The 20,651-nt window shown below is 43.9% G+C and overlaps 1 protein-coding gene across 4 annotated transcripts; it reads left to right on the top strand.

Moving 5' to 3' along the window:
* The first annotated feature begins 1,499 nt into the window (after positions 1-1,499).
* On the top strand, positions 1,500-11,440 carry Mtx3 (metaxin 3). 4 transcript variants are annotated; one of them, XR_005092439.1, is made up of 9 exons: positions 1,500-1,625; positions 1,962-2,031; positions 2,369-2,445; positions 3,939-4,031; positions 4,586-4,768; positions 4,871-4,947; positions 6,023-6,180; positions 6,548-6,646; positions 7,401-7,489. XR_005092439.1 is itself a non-coding variant. In XM_028892832.2 (9 exons), the coding sequence occupies exons 1-9, from the start codon at positions 1,545-1,547 to the stop codon at positions 10,956-10,958; spliced, it is 939 nt and encodes a 312-aa protein (XP_028748665.1). In that variant the 5' UTR covers positions 1,501-1,544; the 3' UTR covers positions 10,959-11,440. The 4 variants fall into 4 exon arrangements, 3 of the variants coding, with proteins under 3 accessions (XP_028748667.1, XP_028748666.1, XP_028748665.1); XM_028892832.2 differs by lacking the exon at positions 6,548-6,646 and adding an exon at positions 10,848-11,440 and having other exon boundaries at positions 1,501-1,625; XM_028892834.2 differs by lacking the exons at positions 6,548-6,646; positions 7,401-7,489 and adding an exon at positions 10,848-10,939.
* Positions 11,441-20,651: the final 9,211 nt, after the last annotated feature.

The raw sequence follows: 20,651 nt of genomic DNA, 5'->3' as shown, positions 1-20,651 counted from the left end.
ATATCTTATTTTTGAAACATAATCTTTAAAAAATACCATAGCAGGTGAGCATTGCGATTTTGCAGTGCTAAGGAAGTATCTAGCAAACATTGCTGAATATTACTGTTGCGGAAATTTGCAGAGGTTTCAGTTGAAGGGGACCCAAGCATCTCCTCGTGACAGAGGCAAAGAGAAAGCCCAGAGGTGTGTCAATGAGAAGCTAATCCGGAAAGGCTATTGTGCTGCCTATAAAAACCACACAGCACCCAGGTCCTACTTCTGAAAGAAAGTATGCCAAGTTATCTCTTTAATGGTTTTTCTGAGAAATTAGCAGGTTTAATGTTTATGAAACATTTAGTACATGCCCATTAGGCCCATAGACAAGACTGGGTGAATGATTTACAATGCTTAGTCTAAAATAAAAATGCGGAGTCCTCTATGCCAAGATTAAGATTTCAAGACAGCAACAGCAGAGCAGTTGGTGAGCTGAGGCTTTCTAAGCAAAGAACCTGTGTGTCTGTCTGCATTGGTCCCACACCTACGAAGCCAGACCTACCCTTCCTGGAAGAGCCTCTGTACAGTGGGAGGCACAAAGCCTGTGACTCAGACAGAAGCAAAATCCAAGGGCCTACAAGGAGCTGCAGGAAGCCGGAAGGGTTCCTAATTTTGTGAAAGATAAGTTTAACTAAAAAAAAAAAAAAAAAAAAAAAAAATCCTTTTATGTCTATGTTTTGCCCGCATGCATGGATATGCACCCATGCACGCCCAGTTGGTGCCTATGTAGTCCAGAAGAGGGCCCCAGATCTCCTGGAACTGGAGTTCCACTGAGCACCATCTGGGTGCTGGGAACCAAGCTAAGTCAGCTAAGTCTTCAAGAGTCCTTAGTACCTTTAGCTGAGCCCGTTCTCCAGCCCCACTGAACTCCATTTGGGGAGAGCAGTTGGAGCAGAAAGCTATTCCGGATTAAAGGAGTAGCACTGTGGGCAGGCAGGAGTCCTCCGCTAAACTTCAGAACGGGGTTAACTTTTAATGAGGTTGGATCACGCTGACAGAGGAACGGCAACCGAAACTGAGACTGGAAAGGCAGGCAACGGCCCATGGTAAAGACTGAACACGACAAGGGCCGACCGTGTGCCAGCCGCCCCCATGCCATTTTAAACTATGTTTGTGTGAAGAGTCGTTTTTACAGATTTAGGTGCAATGCTGTGGGCAGCAATACTGCATGTCATAGATGCTTTGAGGATGCCCAGCAGGTCTGCTTCCCGGATGGCAGAGTGAAGAGTCGTTTTACAGATTTAGGTGCAATGATGTGGGCAGCAATACTGCATGTCATAGATGCTTTGAGGATGCCCAGCAGGTCTGCTTCCCGGATGGCACAGTCCTCTGAGCCCCTAGTCTGGCTGTTGAATTCTCTTCCAATGCCTGGCCTGGCGCTGTCCCTGCGGCCTCGGTCCGCAGCCCCAAAGCACTCAGTCCCCTGCTCCTCGTCCCGCCCCCGCCATGCCACGTGCGGGAGAGTGGGCGGCAGGAGTACTTCCGGGTGACGGAGGTCGGGCCCCGGCAAGATGGCGGCCCCCTTGGAGCTGAGCTGCTGGGGAGGCGGCTGGGGGCTCCCTTCGGTCCACAGCGAGTCCCTGGTGGTGTTGGTGAGGGCGCCTCGCGGGCCGGGGCGCGGGAGGACCGGGCTGGCTGCTGCGGGCTCCGCTGGGCACGGGCGGGCCCCCTGCAGGCGTCCGCTCGCGCCGGCCTGGCTGCGCGGGCCGGGCGGTGGGAGGAAGCACGCACGCACGCCCGCCCGCTCGCCCGCTCGCCGGGCATCCTCAAGCCCTCCTGCAGCCCCGGGTGTCCCCCGACTGCAGACCCGGGAGGGGCACGGGCAGCCTTCGGCCTCTGCGGTTGCAGCAGCTGTCAGAGCCGCGCTGCAGACCTGCATGACTGCTCCGTCTAAAATGTCTTTTTTTTCTTTGCAAACTCTGTTTCAGGCTTATGCCAAGTTCTCTGGCGCGCCCTTGAAAGTCAATATTATAGATAACACCTGGAGAGGTCCCAGAGGTACAGTATGCGCTTTCACACGCCCCTTCCTGCTCTTTTAACACTGGCACCCCGTCTTGCATTGAAAGCCCGTGGGTATCTAGCCCTCGAGTACCTCGGGTGTGTTAGCTTCTTAGAATGATCTTGGCTCTGGGTTGGTTGTGATTTGATCACTCTGAGCAATAACTCAAAGTGCAAACCAAATCGGTGGAAAACAAGAGAAATGCTCTCCAGAACTGCTCCTTGTGAAACTACAAGCACACACTCTCCCATGTGCAACTGGTATACTTTTTAAGGTATTGTAATCTTCAGAATAAATCAGGATGTTTGCTTGTGTGTAAACGGTTTTTGATTATAGGTGATGTGCCAATTTTGACAACTGAAGACAGCATTGTTTCTCAGCCTGCAAAAATACTAAACTTTTTAAGAAAACAGGTGGGTGGCTCCTTTTGAAGAACTAGATAGTTTCCTGCATGTTACTCTTTATTATTATTTTAGACTGGGTTATGCTCTACTGTACCCTGACTGCCACTATGCAGCACAGACTGCCATCAAATGCTAGGATTATAGGTGCAACCCATCACACCTGGCATCCTTTATGGCGTTTTGTTTGTTTTTGGGTTTTGATTTTTGGAGACAAGGGTTTCTCTGTCTATCTTTGGCTATCCTGGAATTGACTCTGTAGACCAGGCTGACCTTGAACTCACAGAGATCAGCCCACCTCTACCTCCCGAGTGCTGGGATTAAAGGTGTGCTCAGCCACCATCCAGCAGGTTTTTGGTTTTGGTTTGTTTGTTTGGTTTTGATTTTGGTCTTTTGAAGACAGGATTTCTCTGTGAAGCCTTGGCTATCCTGGAACTCTCCCTGTAGATCAGGCTGGCCTTGAATTTACAAAGATCTGCCTGCTGCTGCCTCCTGAGTGATGGGATTAAAGGTGTTCAAAGCCACTGGGCTGGCTTTTATTTTTAATTCATTATAAGGTGGTTTTATTTTTTTCAATTCTTTGGCCAACTGGGAATGCCTGGATTTTGACAACAGTGATAGAAAGACTTGCTTCCATAAAGCATGCATTTTATTGTGATTTGGAAGTCATAGTGAAGTACATAACTGTATATTTTTATGAATTTATTGAAATAATATAAGAAGATTCAGTTTAAGTTATTCAAGATTACTCTTGTTGATAACATTATCACTTTATTCCCGTTGTTATTATACATTTCATGCTAAGTTTGACACCTGAGTTCCTACCAAATCACAACTTATTTGATCATTTATTCTTTTGTTTTGTTTTATTTTTGTACTAGAAATTGAATCTGGGATCTTGTGACTGGTAGGCAAGCACTCTACCATGAATTGTATTTTACTTTTTAAGAAGCACTTATCTGATAGTTATAGACTTTATGAAATAGTGCATCTAAAATGTGCGAAAGTGTAAATATTTATGTAGTAAACCTGTGATGTCTAAACATAAAGATTCATATAAGCATGAAAGTTATAATTGGTTTGTCAGTACTCTAAGGAAAAAACCCTGTATCATTAAAATGTAAGCATATTCTAAATTGAAGAGTTTCCTTTTGTATGCAGAAAAACATTAGGAAGAACTATATGTTTTTTCCTTTCTCATTAAAAATAATTGCTTCTTGTGGACTTTGTACCACATGCCATACTCTGAACAAAGGCCATTAATGAGTGTCCAAGCAATAGAAGTCAGCCGGCAAACTGTAGGCAGCATTTGTTCACTTTGTGTATGGTGTGGTGCTGAGAACCCTCTTTGCATTAAGGAACAGTATTCAATGGGTTAGTATTTACCCCCCTCTTAATGTCAGGATTGACATTTGTGAGGGAGAATCGGAGTTCTAATTTGCTTAGCTTCCTTGTCCGTGGGATGTTCTCTGACCTCTGAGACGTTTTGTTTTGGTTTTGAATAGAAATATAATGCTGACTGTGAACTCTCAGCAAAACAAGGGGCAGATACCCTGGCTTACATTGCCCTCCTAGAAGAGAAGCTTCTCCCTGCCGTGGTGAGTGTTTCTGGATACTGCAGCATTTTGTCGTGACTTAGTGAGAATGTTGTGGTCTGTTTAGAAAGAACAGAAGAGTGGGAGGGTCTTAGAGGAATTTTAGCCTTGATCTTTTATATCTGACAAAGCTGGATTCTCTTAGACTTTTAACTTCCCACTGAAGTGATAGTCTGGTTGATTTGTTTGCTTGCTTGGCTAGGGAACCATTCTACCGGTGAGTTCCACCCCAGCATAATATTGTTTTTTAAATAAACACCACTAATGGAAGATGAAACTTTGCTCCATGGATAGAATTGGTTATATTGAAGTTCATTCATTCGGTGAATATTTACTGAGCACTTAGTATGTGCTAGGCTCTATTCTAGGTGTTGAGATACGGCAGTCAACAAAATTCATAGGTTTAAAATCATTTCATTTTACCTTGAGTCATTTTATCTGGAAATTTAAATGAAGTTACTTTCTTCAAAGGCCTTTATGAAAAACTGTCACATTGATTGAGTGATGTTTGTTTTAGCAGAAGAACATCCCTGTAACTGTTTACCCTTCCTTTGCAGCTTCACACTTTCTGGGTTGAGAACGACAATTACTTTGCTGTGACAAAGCCGTGGTTTGCCTCCCGTATCCCGTTCCCTCTAAGTTTGATCCTGCCTGGAAGGATGTCTAGAGGGGCACTGAACAGGATTCTCTTGACGAGGGGAAACCCACCCCTCTACCACCTCCAGGAAGTGGAAGCCCAGGTACGGGATTCTCCCAGCAAGCCCCGTTGGGAAGGGAGAGGAGAGGGGACCGGTGGCCTTCCCTAGAGATGCTACCTCCAAAGTGCCCTTCATCCTTTTTAGATATACAGAGATGCCAAGGAGTGCCTGAATCTCCTGTCAAACAGATTGGGCACATCTCAGTTTTTCTTTGGCGACACGTGAGTAAATTCCCTTAAAAGTCATTTTGCTGTAATTCACCATTTTGCTGTTTCCACCAGTATATTTGAAAAATGCTTGATTTGTGGCTTTCTCTGCCATGTTACTATAAAAACTTCCTGAAAATGCTGCCATGGTGGGAAACACTGTTTAGAGTGACCTGAATCTGTATCCCTGGGCCATGGCCACTCATATTTGGCTGTAGAATAAGCTATCTCTTATCCCTTAAAAAAAGAAAAGAAAAGAAAAGTAGGGGCCAGTGATTCTGCTGCAGAAGATGAGGGACCTTCTGAGTGAGGCCCTGCCTCAATGGCCACTGGGCTTCCTCCTCCGACAGGCCATCTAGTGCATGTCCCTGATCATGAAGCCACTGCCATGTGTGATGCACACATGCTACCATGCCCTTCTTGAGGAGCACCCTGAAGGAAGTCACCCAACTGTCCCTCAGTCCCAGGACTGGTGGTTGGTATTGGATTTGTGTGGACTGTTGATACTTATTTACTGTATAAAATACAACTTATCATTTTTATTATGTAAGAAAAGAGTCATTTTGATATGTTGTGCGGGTATATTCAGTGAGATGTGAGTTAAAGCCAGTTAGTTCTCCCATCCCCCAAAAGATCAGTTTTTCACTTCAGAAGGGGACCTGGGGGTATAGCCGAGTGGCGGAGCTCTCAAACAGCGTGCATTGAGGCCCCGGGTTCAGTTCTTAGCCCTGGACTTTCTCGGCTTTTATAGGAAATTTTTCTGTTGACATTAATCTTACATTAGCTTAACATGCTGCATATGTGGCTGTGAACATATCAAAAATTCCTCCCACTCTGCTTCCAATTCATAACGTTTGCAGTTTACGACCTCAATTTCCTCTGACTAAAATAAATGGCGAGAATATTTTTAAAACTACTTAGAAGGTAAAACTCTGGCCGCCTCACTTTTGGAAACCAAAAAATGGTGGTAGATCATTCAAAACGTGACGCTGCCTATTCGACTCGGCAGATAGTGTGAAGAGAACTTCTAAAATACAGTCCGAGTCAGGCTTCCCTCCGATGCTCCTGACAGAGAATCCGTTGTTTCCAGGCCTTGCACCTTGGACGCCTACGTGTTTGGCTTTCTTGCACCACTTTATAAAGTGCGGTTTCCCAAAGTTCACTTGCAGGAGCATCTGAAACAGCTTTCCAACCTGTGCCGCCTCTGTGACGACATCCTCCACTGCTACTTCAGGCGGGGTCCTGGGGGTAAGTCGGCTCTCCTTTAGCTAATGTCTATTCAGATGGACTATGTTAATAGTCTCCTGGCGGTGCGGAAGTAGAACACGTTTGTGGATTGCCTTAGATTCTGGTTCCTAGCTTCAAGACCTGGTGGTTTGCCCATTCTGTCTGCCGCCATGTTCTTATTTCCATGGAGAAAGAGACCTCTGACCTTCACCATCCTCTGGACTTTCCATGTTTGTGACTCTTCTTGGAAAGTACTGCCCCCACCCCCCAAGTGAGTCGTTTTCCTCTAAAAGATTAGACCCCATGTGTAGAGTCCCTGCTAAAAAGTAGTGTTTATCTTCATGCAAACAGGCAGTCACTCTAAATGATTCTTACCTGCTGCTTCTAGCATTTTCCTTCATGAACAGAAAACAGTAGCAGATTGACTTTGGTGAGGTACACTCCCATGATTCTCCTTGAAAACTGATTGCACCAAACTGGAGATAGAGTAAGTAGAGGGCTCTTGGCACTTAGGATGGCATTCTCTGTGACCGGGGCCTGTGCTTAAGGGACTGGGCACACTGTGTTTGTATCTGTGGAGGTGGCTGAAGTTGTCCTCCTAAGAAACAGAAGTTAGGAGATAGCTGGCTTAGGTGGCAGGCTGTTTTTCTGTGGTGGATTATCTGCTTTACCTAGAGGGAAGTCTAGGAAACGGGAAGTTAGGGAACTAAGTAACACCCAACCTTGTGACTCTGGACCCGTGACAAGCCAACCTGACGGCAGCTCTTCCATACTTCCCAAATTAAAATGTCCCGGGATCGATCCCAGAAGGCTCTGCTTTAAAAATCCCTTTAAATGTCTTGGGTGCCTGATGAGTAGCTGGTAGGGAATTGCTACTTTAGCAAGATGCCTCTAGCGTTATAACCAGTGGCCTGTGTGTAGTGATTAGGGAAGCGGGCAGCATCTTCTTGAGACCACCTTGCCGTTACTAACCCTGTAGCCGAGTGCATGTCGTGTGGCTCAGTGTCTTCCAAGATCACATCAGTGTTTTCCTTTCTGCTTTCCTAGAGCACTGCTGTCCCTCCTGACTTTATCCGTGAACCCAAACTATTTTTCTCTTTTGCTTTTGCGGGCGCAGGGTGGGGCATGGAGCAATTGGGAGGGTGGATAAAGGGAAAAAAAAATTTTTTTTTTCAATCTTAAATAGCTTGAAGTCTTTCAAAGTTTCCTTGCTTTCCCTGATTTCTCTCCTGGCTTCTCAGGCATCTCTCCAGCTGGACAAGAAATGATAGACGCCAACCTGCAGAAACTCACCCAACTTGTAAATAAGGAGTCCAACCTAATTGAAAAGGTCAGGTCGAGTTACCTCAGTCCTTCTTTTCCTTTCTGTGGGAACGCTGTTCTCTGGGCTGTGTGTTCACTTTAACCTCTTAGTTTTAAAGAGTTTACTTTTCAAAAGGCTGTTTATATATACTTTGAGTGGAGATCTATTTAACACGGTGTTTTGAAGCCAGCGGCGGCCCGATCGTACCAAGGGAAATCTGAATCATTGTATTGGGTCTGCCTTTTACTGTGTAGTTTGCATTTGTCAAGTTGGGTGAGATAAAAAATTCCCTCTAAAGACAGCAGATCTGAAGCAAGCCTTGCTTGCTGCCCTTGCTCTGTCCCGAAATCCCTTTCTGCAGGGTCTCGGCACTCCTGCCCTCCTCTTTATCAGGAACGTATTTGTCTCCTTCCCTCACGTGCCTTCTCTGTCCTGAATGTAGTCTACGGTGTTTTCACCAACTCGGTTAGCTTGTCACTGTGGAGATTCTCAGTGTGTGAGACTTTGAGGAACTGGGTAGAAGAGAGAGCCAACCTCGGAAGATTTGAGGAGGATTCTGTTTGGAAGCATGGGAAAGGGCCATGCGGATTCTTCCCAAGTGCGTGATAGACTCGCTCGCTTTCACATCCACCAAGGTAAAGAGCTTCACAGGGGTTAGCTTCCACAAGCCTCCCAGAAGCTCCATGAGCAGATACGGTAACTGTCCCCAGGTCACAGATGGGAAGGTGTGAGCAGTTTCACCCCCTGCCTGAAGTCTTGGCTGAAGACGGTCCAGGGCGGAGACTTGAACTGTAGACACGGGGACATGAGCCTCCACATGAGTGTTGTAGCAGTTCATTGTTCTCCCAAATGAGACTGTGTGTCACCAGGAGGATGTGCAGGCCATCACGGCTGTTCTCTGGATGGCCTTGTGTTTCCAGTGTCTCGTTACTGTCCAAGTTTTTGTAGTGTGAGGGAGAGCCCGCTGGGCTCTATTCTTTGTTTGGTCCAATATGCATCCTATGAAGATGTGTGCAAAGTGCTAAGTGTGGTTAAAGGAGCTCACTCATCTAATGGGAAGGCTGTTTAACATAGTTTCCATTTTCTCTCTCTCTCTCTTTCTTTCTTTCTTTCTTTCTTTCTTTCTTTCTTTCTTTCTTTCTTTCTTTCTTTCTTTCTCTTTCTTTCTTTCTCTCTTTCTCTCTTTCTCTTTCTCTCTTTCTCTATCTTTCTTTCTTTCTCTTTCTCTCTCTTTCTTTCTCTCTTTCTCTCTTTCTCTCTCTTTCTTTCTTTCTCTTTCTCTATCTTTCTTTCTTTCTCTCTTTCTCTTTCTTTCTCTCTCTCTTTCTTTCTCTCTCTTTCTCTCTTTCTCTCTCTCTCTCTCTCTCTCTCTCTCTCTCTCTCTCTCTCTCTCTCTTTCTTTCTTATAGGGTTTCTGTATGTAACAGTCCTGTTACACAGTTCTATCTGTCCTGAAACTCACTTTGTAGACCAGGCTGGCCTCTTAACTCACAGAGATCCACCTGCCTTTTCCTCCTGAGTGCTGGGATTAAAGGTGTTCACCACTACCACCCAGCCAGTTTCCATTTTCTATATGTGTGGAACCCATGACAGATATGGCATGGGAACTATGAAATACCCACACAGGCAGAAGGTAAAATTAGGAGCTCAATCACTACTTTATACACATCCACCTTGGGTCTTTCTCAGCTTGTGAAAGTCTTGTAAGACCAGCAGGTGTTCATATCTGCTCTTCTGTAGGAAGTGTGTGATGGTTGGTAAAGCACAGTAGGGCAGCGGCTCTTCTTAGCCACCGCTGTTCACAATTATAGTAAAATCTAGAGCTTCAGAGAGAGAATAATGCTTGAAAAACAGTTCTTGCTGGAATGTAAATTCTGCTTGCTATAGTTGTTCTCTGGTCATGGTTTTTTCCTTTTGAAAAATAAAAATTAGCCTTTTATTTTCTGTCTTCTGCAAGCGTTACACACACATGTGCGTGCACACACATACACACACACACACACATACTTTGCTAAAATGTTTCTTTCTTGCTTTGAAAGCATTCTGAGAAAACAAGGGGAGTTTTAAATATTCTGCATTTATGCAGAGCTCTGAGAACAGCCTGTCTATTGAATGAGTAATAGGATATTATTTTCTCTTGTTTTTTGTGGTTTGATGGCAGCAGTTTTCAAGTTTGGTTTTTTGGGGGTTTTTTTGTTTGTTTGTTTTTGTTTTTGTTTTCCGAGACAGGGTTTCTCTGTGTAGTTTTGGTGCCTGTCCTGGATCTCACTCTGTAGACCAGGCTGGCCTCAAACTCACAGAGATCCGCCTGGCTCTGCCTCCCGAGTGCTGGGATTAAAGGCGTGTGCCACCACCGCCCGGCTGCTTTCAGGTTTTTTAAAAAGTGATGTTGATAGAGAACTCAACACCAGTACCCTCATCTTGCACTTTCTGTCGTGCTCTGGGGTGAAGGTGGGGTTTGGAGACTAATGCTGGTGTCCCAGGGGACTAGTCTGTGTCTCTGGACTTCTTGGGTTTATATTATATTTCTTTTTTTTTTTTTTTTTTTGGTTTTTTTTTTTCGAGACAGGGTTTCTCTGTGTAGCTTTGCACCTTTCCTGGAACTCACTCTGTAGCCCAGGCTGGCCTCGAACTCACAGAGATCCGCCTGCCTCTGCCTCCCGAGTGCTGGGATTAAAGGCGTGCGCCACCACCGCCCGGCAAGAAGAAAGGCTTATATTTCTTAATATACTTCCTATTAATTGTTTCTCCAAGATTGGCTTAGAAGTGATCAGTGTTTGAAAGACCTCTAGATTAGACCTAAAGAACTTGTCCTTGCCATAGTTCCCCCAGCATCCTTTGGTCCACATACTCTCAACTAGGGTGGGGGGCTGGGGTGTTGCATGGCATTCTGGCCACTTTCAGTTTGGAAAAGGGGAGTAGTTAAAAAACAACTGTGTTAGAAGAAGAAGACATGGTTCATGATACTGGCTTTAGGGCCTGGAAAGGGGACTTCTCTCTCCTGAGCCTCGTAAAGGATGGACTGTGCCTGTTCTTCAGTGTGGGGGTATTAGCAGGGCACATTAGAAGTATCATGGTCACCCTTGCTTGTAGAAGGTGTCTTAAGTGAGTCACTGGTCAGGTTCAGCAGCGTATTCTTTTTTGTGGAACTTACTATAATTTTGTGATGGACAAGGATGAGCCACATTGCTTTTCACGGATACTGAGTCAGCTGGTATTTGAGATGACAGTCATAATTTGTGAACAATTGTCAGAGAAATGTTTCTCCATCGGTCCTGCAAACATCCAGTTCTGTTCTCTTCCGACCTGTAGTCTAGATGGGGAGGCCACGTCCACCGAAGAAGAGCCTCTGCCCTAGTCAGTTGTGTCTTTGTGCTTTCTACAGATGGATGACAACCTCCGCCAGAGCCCTCAACTTCTTCCCCGGAAGCTGCCCACCCTCAGGCTGACTCCAGCAGAGGAGGAGAGTAGTTCCCTACAGCGGCTGTCACCCTGACAGCTGCGGCCATCGCTTATACCGAGTGCACGGAGACCCAAAGAACAAACGCTGTTATAGGTGTAAGGAAGACTTTCCGTAAAGCAGAAGGAACTGTATGTGACTTCCTTTTTAATTAGAGAATCTTTGATTTCCTCTTGGCAGCGCATTTTAAATAAAGGGGAACGCTAAGCGAACTGGGTGGGTGGGTGGGTGGGGCAGATACATGGTACTGTATATAAAAATCCTGCCTTAATCATGGCAGATCTTTGCCTTTGGTTCAGGTGTCGCTGGCTAAAAGCTGCAATTCTGTTCTGAATGTGCATTTTTAAGTTATTTAAGTTAATTTTATTAACTTATTTTTCTTAGCCCTGTCTCAATACCTAATATGTGGCTTTTTTGGCTGAGATCCTATTCTTCTTTTTTGAAGTCTAATGCCTATTTCAGGAACTAGGAAAAATAGAAATTATTTCAATAGAAAAGCCTGAATTTAACTTTAAAAAGCAGTGAGGAATGTGCTTTTTAATTATTCTCTTGTAAGTCTGAGTCTTTGGTGGCTTAGCGCCACATATGCAGATGTTAAGGGTGGTTATATAACACGCACCTGATAGCACATGGCGGTGTGAATAAGTACTGCTGATATGTTTGCTCTAAGTTAGCAAAGGCGAATGTGGCAGCATTAGGCCTGTGTATTTAGACACTGTTTGTTGCCCACTTGCTCATTCTTGTATCGATTCCAGAACTGGAAGTCTAGCTCCTCTTAGAGTACTCAGCTGAAACCCTTACTGCACTGTGCTCAGTTAACTGTTAAGCATCCTTGGGATGAGCTGCTGTGAGGTCCTAGAGACACCTCCCATGTGCCTGGTTTCAGTGCTCCATACTTCATTCAGAACAGTTTGTTTCATAATAAGTATATCATGTAGTCACACACTTTCTGACAAGCTATTATTTTCTGTGTATTTTTAAGTACAGTTGCAGGATCCAAAGGAATAGGTAAAAACTAACAGATTTCTAAGACGATTTGTATTTATTGGTAGCTGAATGAGCTGTTCGAATATTTGCTGTGTGGTGATTTTACATGGAAGAGAGACATGCTTATTTAAGCGGCTGAGGTGCTTCTGTTGTCGAAAACCACTTCTGGGATTTTTAAAATGTAAGACCCTGGTTTGGCCCAGTGTCTTACAAGATTACCATGGTGCTCAGCAAAGCTTCCCAGGTCCTGCAGAAACCAGGCTGCATTGTCCAGAGACTCGGCTGCTGGGGGCAGAGAGAAGCTCAGCTGCCTTTGACCTGCGCCATCCCAGTTGGCTCTGTGCCGGGTGGAGGAAAGTCTTAGGTCACTGTAAAAACTGTTTCTTGAAAGCTTTCAGTGAGTCACAAGGTGGTATTCACAGTCTTGTTCATCTCTTTGGGTGCATTTAGGACAGGTACACATGAGTTTCATAATCATTCTGTAAGAAAGGGATGTATGTGAGTCAGTGTGTGCCTGGAAGTGTGTGTAGGGTTGGGTAAGTGTGTGTGGTTGTGTGTGAGTGTGTGTGTTGGTAGGGTATGTGTGTGGTGTGTGTATCACTCATCTTCTAAGGCAAGTTCCAGCAATCTGAAACCTGAGTATTTTGTTTTGAAAGTCATGATCAAGAGACTCCATTATCTCTAGGATTGATCTATATTGGAGACGGATGGTTAGTACATTAATCAAACATCTGTTTATGCTTTAATCAGGTTTAGTCATTTTCAATTATGATTTAATAGTAAGCCTTCCAAGAAGTATTTGAAGTAGCTTACAGTTATAAAACACATGTAAAAATAGGACAATTATTTTTGAAAAGTAACAATTTCTAAAAGAACCGTATCAACACTACTAGATGTAAAATCAAGTATGAAATCTAACTGTGGGTGAAGTTAGAAGATAATATTGAGTTAAGTTTTTCTAGTAAACTGCTGATGTCTAAATTAAATGTGTAGAACAGCAGTTCTCAACCTGTGGGTCAAACAGCACTTCCAGGGGTCGCATATCAGATATTTACATTACGATTCGTAACAGTAGCAAAATTAGTTATGAAGTAACAACAAAAATAATTTCATGGTTGGGGGTCACCACAACATGAGGAACTGTATGAAAGGGTCGCAGCGTTAGGAAGACTGAGAACCTGGTATAGAGGAATGCAGCAGATCATGTCAGAAGACATCAGCCAAGAAGTGTACTGTAAAGTTTTGTGCACTGGACTCTTAATCAAAAGCTTCGTTTTAGAATAACAAGCGTTCGTCCTTTTGGGTGGAGAGGATGACTGTGAAGGGATTTATTTGTCTGCTTCCTGGTCACCCTGCCCAGAACTGCCTTTAGCCTTACAGTCTGCAGCCCATGTGCTTGAAGACCACATTTCTGAGATGCAGAACCAGAGTCAAGTGAGAACTTAGATGTCGGGTTCCTTCGTTCAGCTTTGTTTGTCCAAGCGAGTGAGTGATAGAAAATGGACTGAGCACAGAACGCCTTAGGGACCAAACACACAGAGAAGCTCTTAGAAGGAAATCATTTCTTAGACTGGACAAAGGGCCCATGTCACCCTGTGAGGATGTTTGTGCTGGAAGCTTGAGTGTGCCGGGAAAAGTGGTCTGTGGCCTTGACCGAATACTGTGAGCCATTGTCTTCTGGGGGTAGAGGATAGTATGAAAACAAGGACTCTGCTCGTTTTTATTTTTGTTGATAGTACAGAGCTAGAAAACTTGGTTTGCTAATTCCCACAGGTTAAAGATCCTGAATGAACACTGTGTCCCGGTGGTGACCTAACACTAAAGACATTGCAGACTAGGGAGATGGAGTTTCCCAGAACTTCGGCCTCACAGGAGGGTCACATTAACCAACAAATTTCAGTTTAAGTGTGCTTGAATTGTTTTGGGGTACTACAGGACCCATTTTTTTTAAAGCAACCATTTTTATTTCTACTTGTAATTCCTAACGATTTACTGTTGATAGATATAATAACACTAAGGAACAAAGACATTTATGTTGGAGCTAAGTTAAAAATTTTCAGAGTCTAAAAGTGGGGGAAATTATCAACAGAGGCAGAAACTGGTAATGGACTATTTTAAGAAGACCATTTTGTTCAGGTAGCTTCATGTGATAAAGTGGGATTTGAATTAGACAGTGTTTCTTTAGAACCTCTTTCAAACATATGAACCTGATCTTGTTAAAAATAGTTTTTCATGGGTGGGACAGTTTTTTGACAGCCACAGCTGTAACCACTCAGAGCCAGAATATAAATGTTTATGTATGGACGGGGGCTGAAAAGATGGCTCAGTACTTAAGAGAACTTACTGCTCCTGCTGAGGACCTGAATTCAGTTCCCAGTACATACGTCAGGTGGTTACAACCTCCTATAACTCTAGCTCCAGGGATCTGGTGCCCCCTTCTGGAAGCCATGAGCACCTGCACTCACAATGTGTATTACCCCCCCCAACCCCCACATACACATAATTGACAGTAAAATAAATTTAAATATATGTAGGAAGGTGAATGATAGGACCATGGGATATCTCACTTCTATTTTTGTAATGCCTTCAGAGTCTAATTATTTAAAAAAATATTTTTAAAGCAAAGTTAATAGAGTAAGTTTATTACTATCTACATAAATGTGTCTTAAATTTTAACACTACAGACCTAGTATTTAGTTCCAAATGAGAGCTACATTATATCTTGTTAAAATTTATATTTCATTCTTGAGTTTAAAGAAAAGGCAGCTAAAGTTTCTAACAAATTGTTCTCTGACACTCTCCTCTGCCTTACCAAGAAAGTTTTTCTGACAACCTTACACCAAAAACTTATTTTCCATAAAATAGCAAAGTGCTTATGATTTCATGTTTCTACTTTGTATGTTTTTTCCCCCTGTGGCAGCTGGGTTCACATTTGAGGACAAAGTATTTTGAGACTTTTCTTCAGTCTTTGTGTGGTCATTCCTTCTTGTCTTGCTTTTTTTTTTTTCCTCTGTATTCACAGTGTGGTGTAGCTGTGCACACTGATGCCACCGTCTATCATGGAAGGTGTGACGTAGCTGTGCACATAGCTTTAAGGTCAAGGGAGTTTGTAATTGATTTTGTCTTGTTGTGGTTATTTTTAGAGTTGAAATCGTGAGCAAAGCCACAGCGATCATTGGAGTTACAGTGATTATCCTTTGTGTATGTTCTTAGTGGTTAAAAAAAAAAAAAAAGAGTTCTATGTCCCCCTCCCCTCCCTTTGCTGTGGTTCAGTTATGGGAAGTTTACATTTATTTCTTAGTGCTTACATATTTCTTAAACAAATTTGAAAGAAATCTGTGGTTACATGCAATCATAGTGCAGTGGTTTCACCTGAAAGGTTTTGTTGAAGCTTCATTGGATTTCAGAATGCTGACTTTCATAATGATGCATGCTGGGAAGAGTTTTGGTTTTAGTTTTCCAGTGTTTGTAAACAGTTGAGTGCAGAAGTTGCTGTCGGGTGTTGTGGTCTCCAGGAGCCCAGGCTGCTTGTCCTGCAGTTAGGACCGTCGTGACAGAAGCAGTGGGGACTCTGGGAATTAAAAAGGCTTCAAAATGTTTTTTTGTCCCCTCTCCCCCCAAAGTATCCCATGGATTACTTAGAAGAATTAGCATTCTTGAACATGATACAATAAAAGGGAGACTTGAGTTGATTGCTTGTGAATAGTGAGGGTGTGTTGTGATAGACTCTTAAACAGAATAAAATAGTCTCTTTAAAAGGAAAAAAAGGCTAGTTATTTTTGTGCTCTCATTATTAATAATTTAAAATTATAAGGTAAAAACATTTAGTTTATGCAAGAGTAGTTTCTAAAAGGTATTTGGCAGAATATATTGTTCTAATAAGTTTGGAAAATTCTGGATTAGGTAAAGCTGAGTTGCTGTAGACTTTTCAGAACCTTTGATGTGTAAATGTGTGGCTCGGTTTCCAGCTTCAGAGATGGTTAACTTATTAGCAGAGATGGCAGTCTGAACAAGGCTGCATGTGGACACATGTAGAGAAGACAGTCTGAACAAGGCTGCATGTGGACACATGTAGAGAAGATAGTCTGAATAAGGCTGCTGCATGTGGACACATGTAGAAAGGGCAGTCTGAATGAGGCTGCATGTAGACACATGTAGAGAGGATGCAGTCTGAACAAGGCTGCATGTGGACACATGTAGAGAGGATGCAGTCTGAACAAGGCTGTTGTGCGGGCACATGCTTGTCTCCCAGGAGACATCATGGCCACTCCATTTAATACACTGCTTCCCTAACTTATTCTACTGTGGGTTTTTTTTTTAAAGTGAGTGTTTGATGGGATTTGTGTTCTGAGAAATTTACTTAGGAGAACATTGAGTGTTTTGTTCTCTCTGCTTAGAGAGAAGGTTTCTGCCTTTGTGTGCTTCTCTGGTGATGGTGAGGGTAACTAGATGAGCTTTTATTTCATTTCTGAGTCAGAACCAGCTCGCTCTGAGTGCTGGTGTAATGGTGAGCATCTAGCCACATGAAAAGCTTTGGATCTTAGTTCTGATGTTTAGTTCAGCTTTCCTCTCGCGAATTAGAGCACCGCCTTTTAATCATGTAGTTTACATATCCCAGATCCTTGGAAATCACAGGAAATGACCTGCCAAAGTTTGCATCAGCCCTGAGAGCCATTTGAGGTAGAGAGGGCCATGTTGGCTGCCTGCTCTTGGGTCTATGGCTGCTGGCATTTTGATCTGTGGAGGAGGAGTGTACGCAGCCTTTAAGTTAAGTGGTGTCATATGATTTATTTTATTTTGTAAAATAGAAACTGTTTTAAGTGGGACTGAAGTGTTTGTAGCTTAACTTTAGCTTTCTGGCAGATCAACAGTGAAAAAGACAAGAACTACGTATGTATGCTATTGGCTCCATCTCCCCTAGCCTGTCTTTGAATAGCAAACATTTTTAAACATCGATCTAGTGTGCAAATACTGTAGTTTCTCATAAAGTAAACTATTAGAATCAGCAATGTCGGCCATGCTCTCATATTCTAGCCTTGCCTACTGTGAATGTATTTTACCTAGAACTGATGTGTAAATACCCAGAAGTGAAAATGATGATCATTGTTAAGAATTTATTCTGGTAGTAAATGAGAAACTGGATATAATCTCAAAACAGCTATTTTCTCAATAAAATTTCAGATCACCTGAGTGGTTGTTAATTTTTGGCGTAATACTACTTCCTCATTGAGGGGTTATTTGTTCATCCCTGGGATGAGCTTTCAGTGGTGGAAGCGGTTACCAGTGACTGAGCGTGGGGGCTCGTCTGCATGGGGCCTTTCCCTTTCCACCCTTTGTCTAGGGCACGTGGACACCATTGTGAGCTTTGCTCTCCATGCCGAGGGGGGAGGCCTGCTGTCTAGGCCACTGACCTGCGTCTGTGTCGACACCTCCAGCTTTGCGGGGTCGCCGCCTCTTCACCCCAGTTCTGTCCATCTCTTCCTTCTCTGTCCACAGCCCAGCAGTGCTCTATCAGCTGAGTGGAGACACTAAGAAAAGAACACTGTTTCAGGTTGGAGGGAAGATACTGTTTCTTGCTTGTGTGCGTGTGCGCGTGCGTGCGTGCGTGCGTGTGCGCGTGCGTGCGTGCGTGCGTGCGTGCAAGTGCATATGTCGGGGCAGGAAGTGAACTGGCCAGAAGACACCCTTGAGTGTCATTTCTCAGGTGTTATCCACTTTTTCCAGAATCTTACTGCCCTGGAGCTCACCAAGCAGGCCAGGCTCTGGGCCAGAAGCCCCAGGGCTCCCCCCTCCATCTTCTCGGTGCTGGGAGCTTACTTTGGGGAGGGCAATATTCTCAAGAGTTCACACTTTGAAAAAGTTCAGTCTTTTGGTATAGAAGAAAGCATCGGTGTTTCCCAAACATCTCAGTCAGGACCAAATAGACTTTAGGTTCATTTTACATGCAGAAGGCAAACTGACCTGAAGACTTGTCACAGTCTTCCAGTTTTGATATGCATGATCCCAGTCTTCTTCACAAGAGGGAAAACTGCCTTTTCAACCTGATAAACTATTTGCATTTTGAATCATATATAACATCTTGACCCCTGCTAAAACTGCTTAAAAGTGTGTGTCGGGGGGGGGGGGGTATAGTGGATATAGAAATTAAGAAGAAAAGGAGGGAAGGATTGCACACGTATACAATCATGAATCGGTTACAAAAATGTATAGAAGATGTAATCATTGAAGTAGGTGGCTGAGTGTGGAATCCCGCACACTTTATCCGCCTCTCTAGTTTTGAAGCTGTTCGACTCACATTCATGCCAGGCTGGACGCCCATCTCCTAGTCGGTGCCATGTGGAAGCCAGAAACACCTACACCTTTTAAAGCCGTTTCTCTCCTGCTCCTTCATCTTTCAAGAAGGCTGCTGTGGTGGAACTGAGTGTGGATGGCTTCGAGCACATTTTGGGGGGTATGCAAGAGGCTGTGAGAGATTGCGCTCAGGGACCTCACAATATGAGATGAATGAACGCCACTTCAGTACGGGATTGTCTCGGTCTGGCTCAGGCTGTTTTCCTTCATGCTGCTATAACTCTGTTTTGTGCTCAGCCTAGGTAATTTATAAGTACAGGAAACCATTTCTTACCATTTTTGAGGCTGGGAGGTCCAAGATTAAGGGACTAACCTCTGTAGTGGCCTTATGCTGTGTTACCTCATGTTGGAAGGTGGAAGACCAGGAGGACAGGAAGGAGAGAGGGGGGCAGGGGCTAAATTCATGCTTTCCTTAGAAACCCCCACAAATAACTAACCCATTCCTGAAACTCCAGCATTAGTCATTCGGGGGCAGAGCTCTCTTTGCCTAATTCCCTCCCTGAAGCTTCCAACTCTCAATACTACGGTTTAGGGATTAAAGTCCTAACTCACGGTCTTGGAAGGACCACTAAAATTGTAGCAAGTAGCCAGGACTTGCCGTCCACATGGCTTTACCTTCTGCCCCCCATGCATCGTCACAGATCCTCCCAAAGGCAATGAATGTGTCTGCACATGTGGCTTTTATGTCCAGTCGTGCAAAGCGCTGAAGTCGAGGTTCATGGCTATGGGAATGTGGGGCATCCATGCACTTAGAATTGGAAAGCTTCAAAGGAATCAAGGACCAATTGAGAACTCAAATGATGAACATGCCCAAACTGGACAGAGCAAAGCCAGGAGGCATCAACCCTGTACAAAGAACTACAGGCAGCTGAGAAAAGCTAAGACTGGGAGGGGTTTGCCCAGGGGAGAGCACACCAATTGGCTGTCCAGTGCCAGAAATCCAGCCCTGAGAACATACATACAAGTAACATATGGACTGAACAGGTTATATTTTAAAATATATGTGAATATACATATGTGCACGTGGTAACAATTAGTAAAATGAGACCATGAATGTGAAGGCAAATGGGAGGGGTCTATGGGAGAGTTTGGAGGGAGGAAAGGAAAGGGAGAGACATAATTAAATAATAATCTCAAAAATAAGTTAAGGCATTGACTGCCTTGTAGCTGAGATGGAACCTGGGAGTGGAGGAGCAGGATGCTTCCTCGCCTGTTTTGGGCTCTGTTAGCTGTGTGGTGGTGGTTCTGTTGTCATAGTGAAGCTCCGGGGATGTCTATCTGGGCAGGATGGGAGATGCCCCTATCCAACAAAGGATTGTCTGAACCCCGATGGTTCTTGGTGGGCAGACTATCTAGGTGGGAGAAATCAGTCTTGTAATAAAAAGGCAGAAGATGAAATCAGATAGGTAGGTCATCAAGGAATTGTTCAAGGAATGATTTAATCATGGTTAGGAGCTAAAGAAGAATGGGATGGAAAGACAATGGATTCAGAGATTCAAAGCCAGGGTTAGTTTAATAGGCCAGATTGGTGATTTTCAGGAACTTGCCTTTTATTTTGAATTACTCTTTATAATAACGTAGGGGTGTAACTAGGTCTGGAGGTGTGGATGTTTCTTTGCCTTTTTCACTTACTAAAATGTATGGGATAATGGGGCTGAGGAGAGGGCTCAGTTGACCAGGTGCTTGAGGTACAAACATGAGGACCTGACTTTGGATGCTCAGCATCCGCATAAAATGCTCATGTCTGTTACCCAGTACTGGGGTGTGGAGACAGGAGGATCCCTGTGGCTTGCTCCAGGTTCACTGAGGGACCCTATCTCAAAAAGTTAAAGTGGTAAAGCCATCAAGGGAAACATTCAGTGTTGATCTCTGGCTCCCACTAGCACATGCACCTGCAACACACACACACACACACACACACACACACACACACACACACACACACACTGCATAGGACTGGCAATAGAAAAAGCACTATACTACCTCTTATCAATAACTTTAGCTTACTAATTGGTATCCGTTTCTCCAGTCTCCTCCTTCTCCTCTCCTCCTCCTCTTTTTCTCCTTTTTCCCCACCCCCTTCTCTATATATCATAATTTCATAGTATTTGCTATTCTGCAATAGACTTTTCTCTTAATATTCAGAAAGGCCATTAAATACACCCAGTATTCCTGTGGTTTTCAGTGGCAGAGTGTGGTTTCATTGTCTGGGTGAAGCATTGCTTTATTTATTCCTCCTAAGGGCCATGAGGTTGGTTCCTCTTACAGTCCTTGTCTGTAACTAAACTGTTTCCCCGAAAGATTGTACCACTTTACATCCCCTGCAGCCCTATATAGCAGAGACCATGTTACCGCAACTCTACCAGCTTCAAATATTATTTTTCTTTTTAC

Source organism: Peromyscus leucopus, chromosome 11 (assembly GCF_004664715.2).
Source record: "Peromyscus leucopus breed LL Stock chromosome 11, UCI_PerLeu_2.1, whole genome shotgun sequence".
Lineage (NCBI taxonomy): Eukaryota > Metazoa > Chordata > Mammalia > Rodentia > Cricetidae > Peromyscus > Peromyscus leucopus.
Note: the sequence above shows the minus strand (reverse complement) of the source record. Positions and strands in the feature narration are given on the sequence as shown.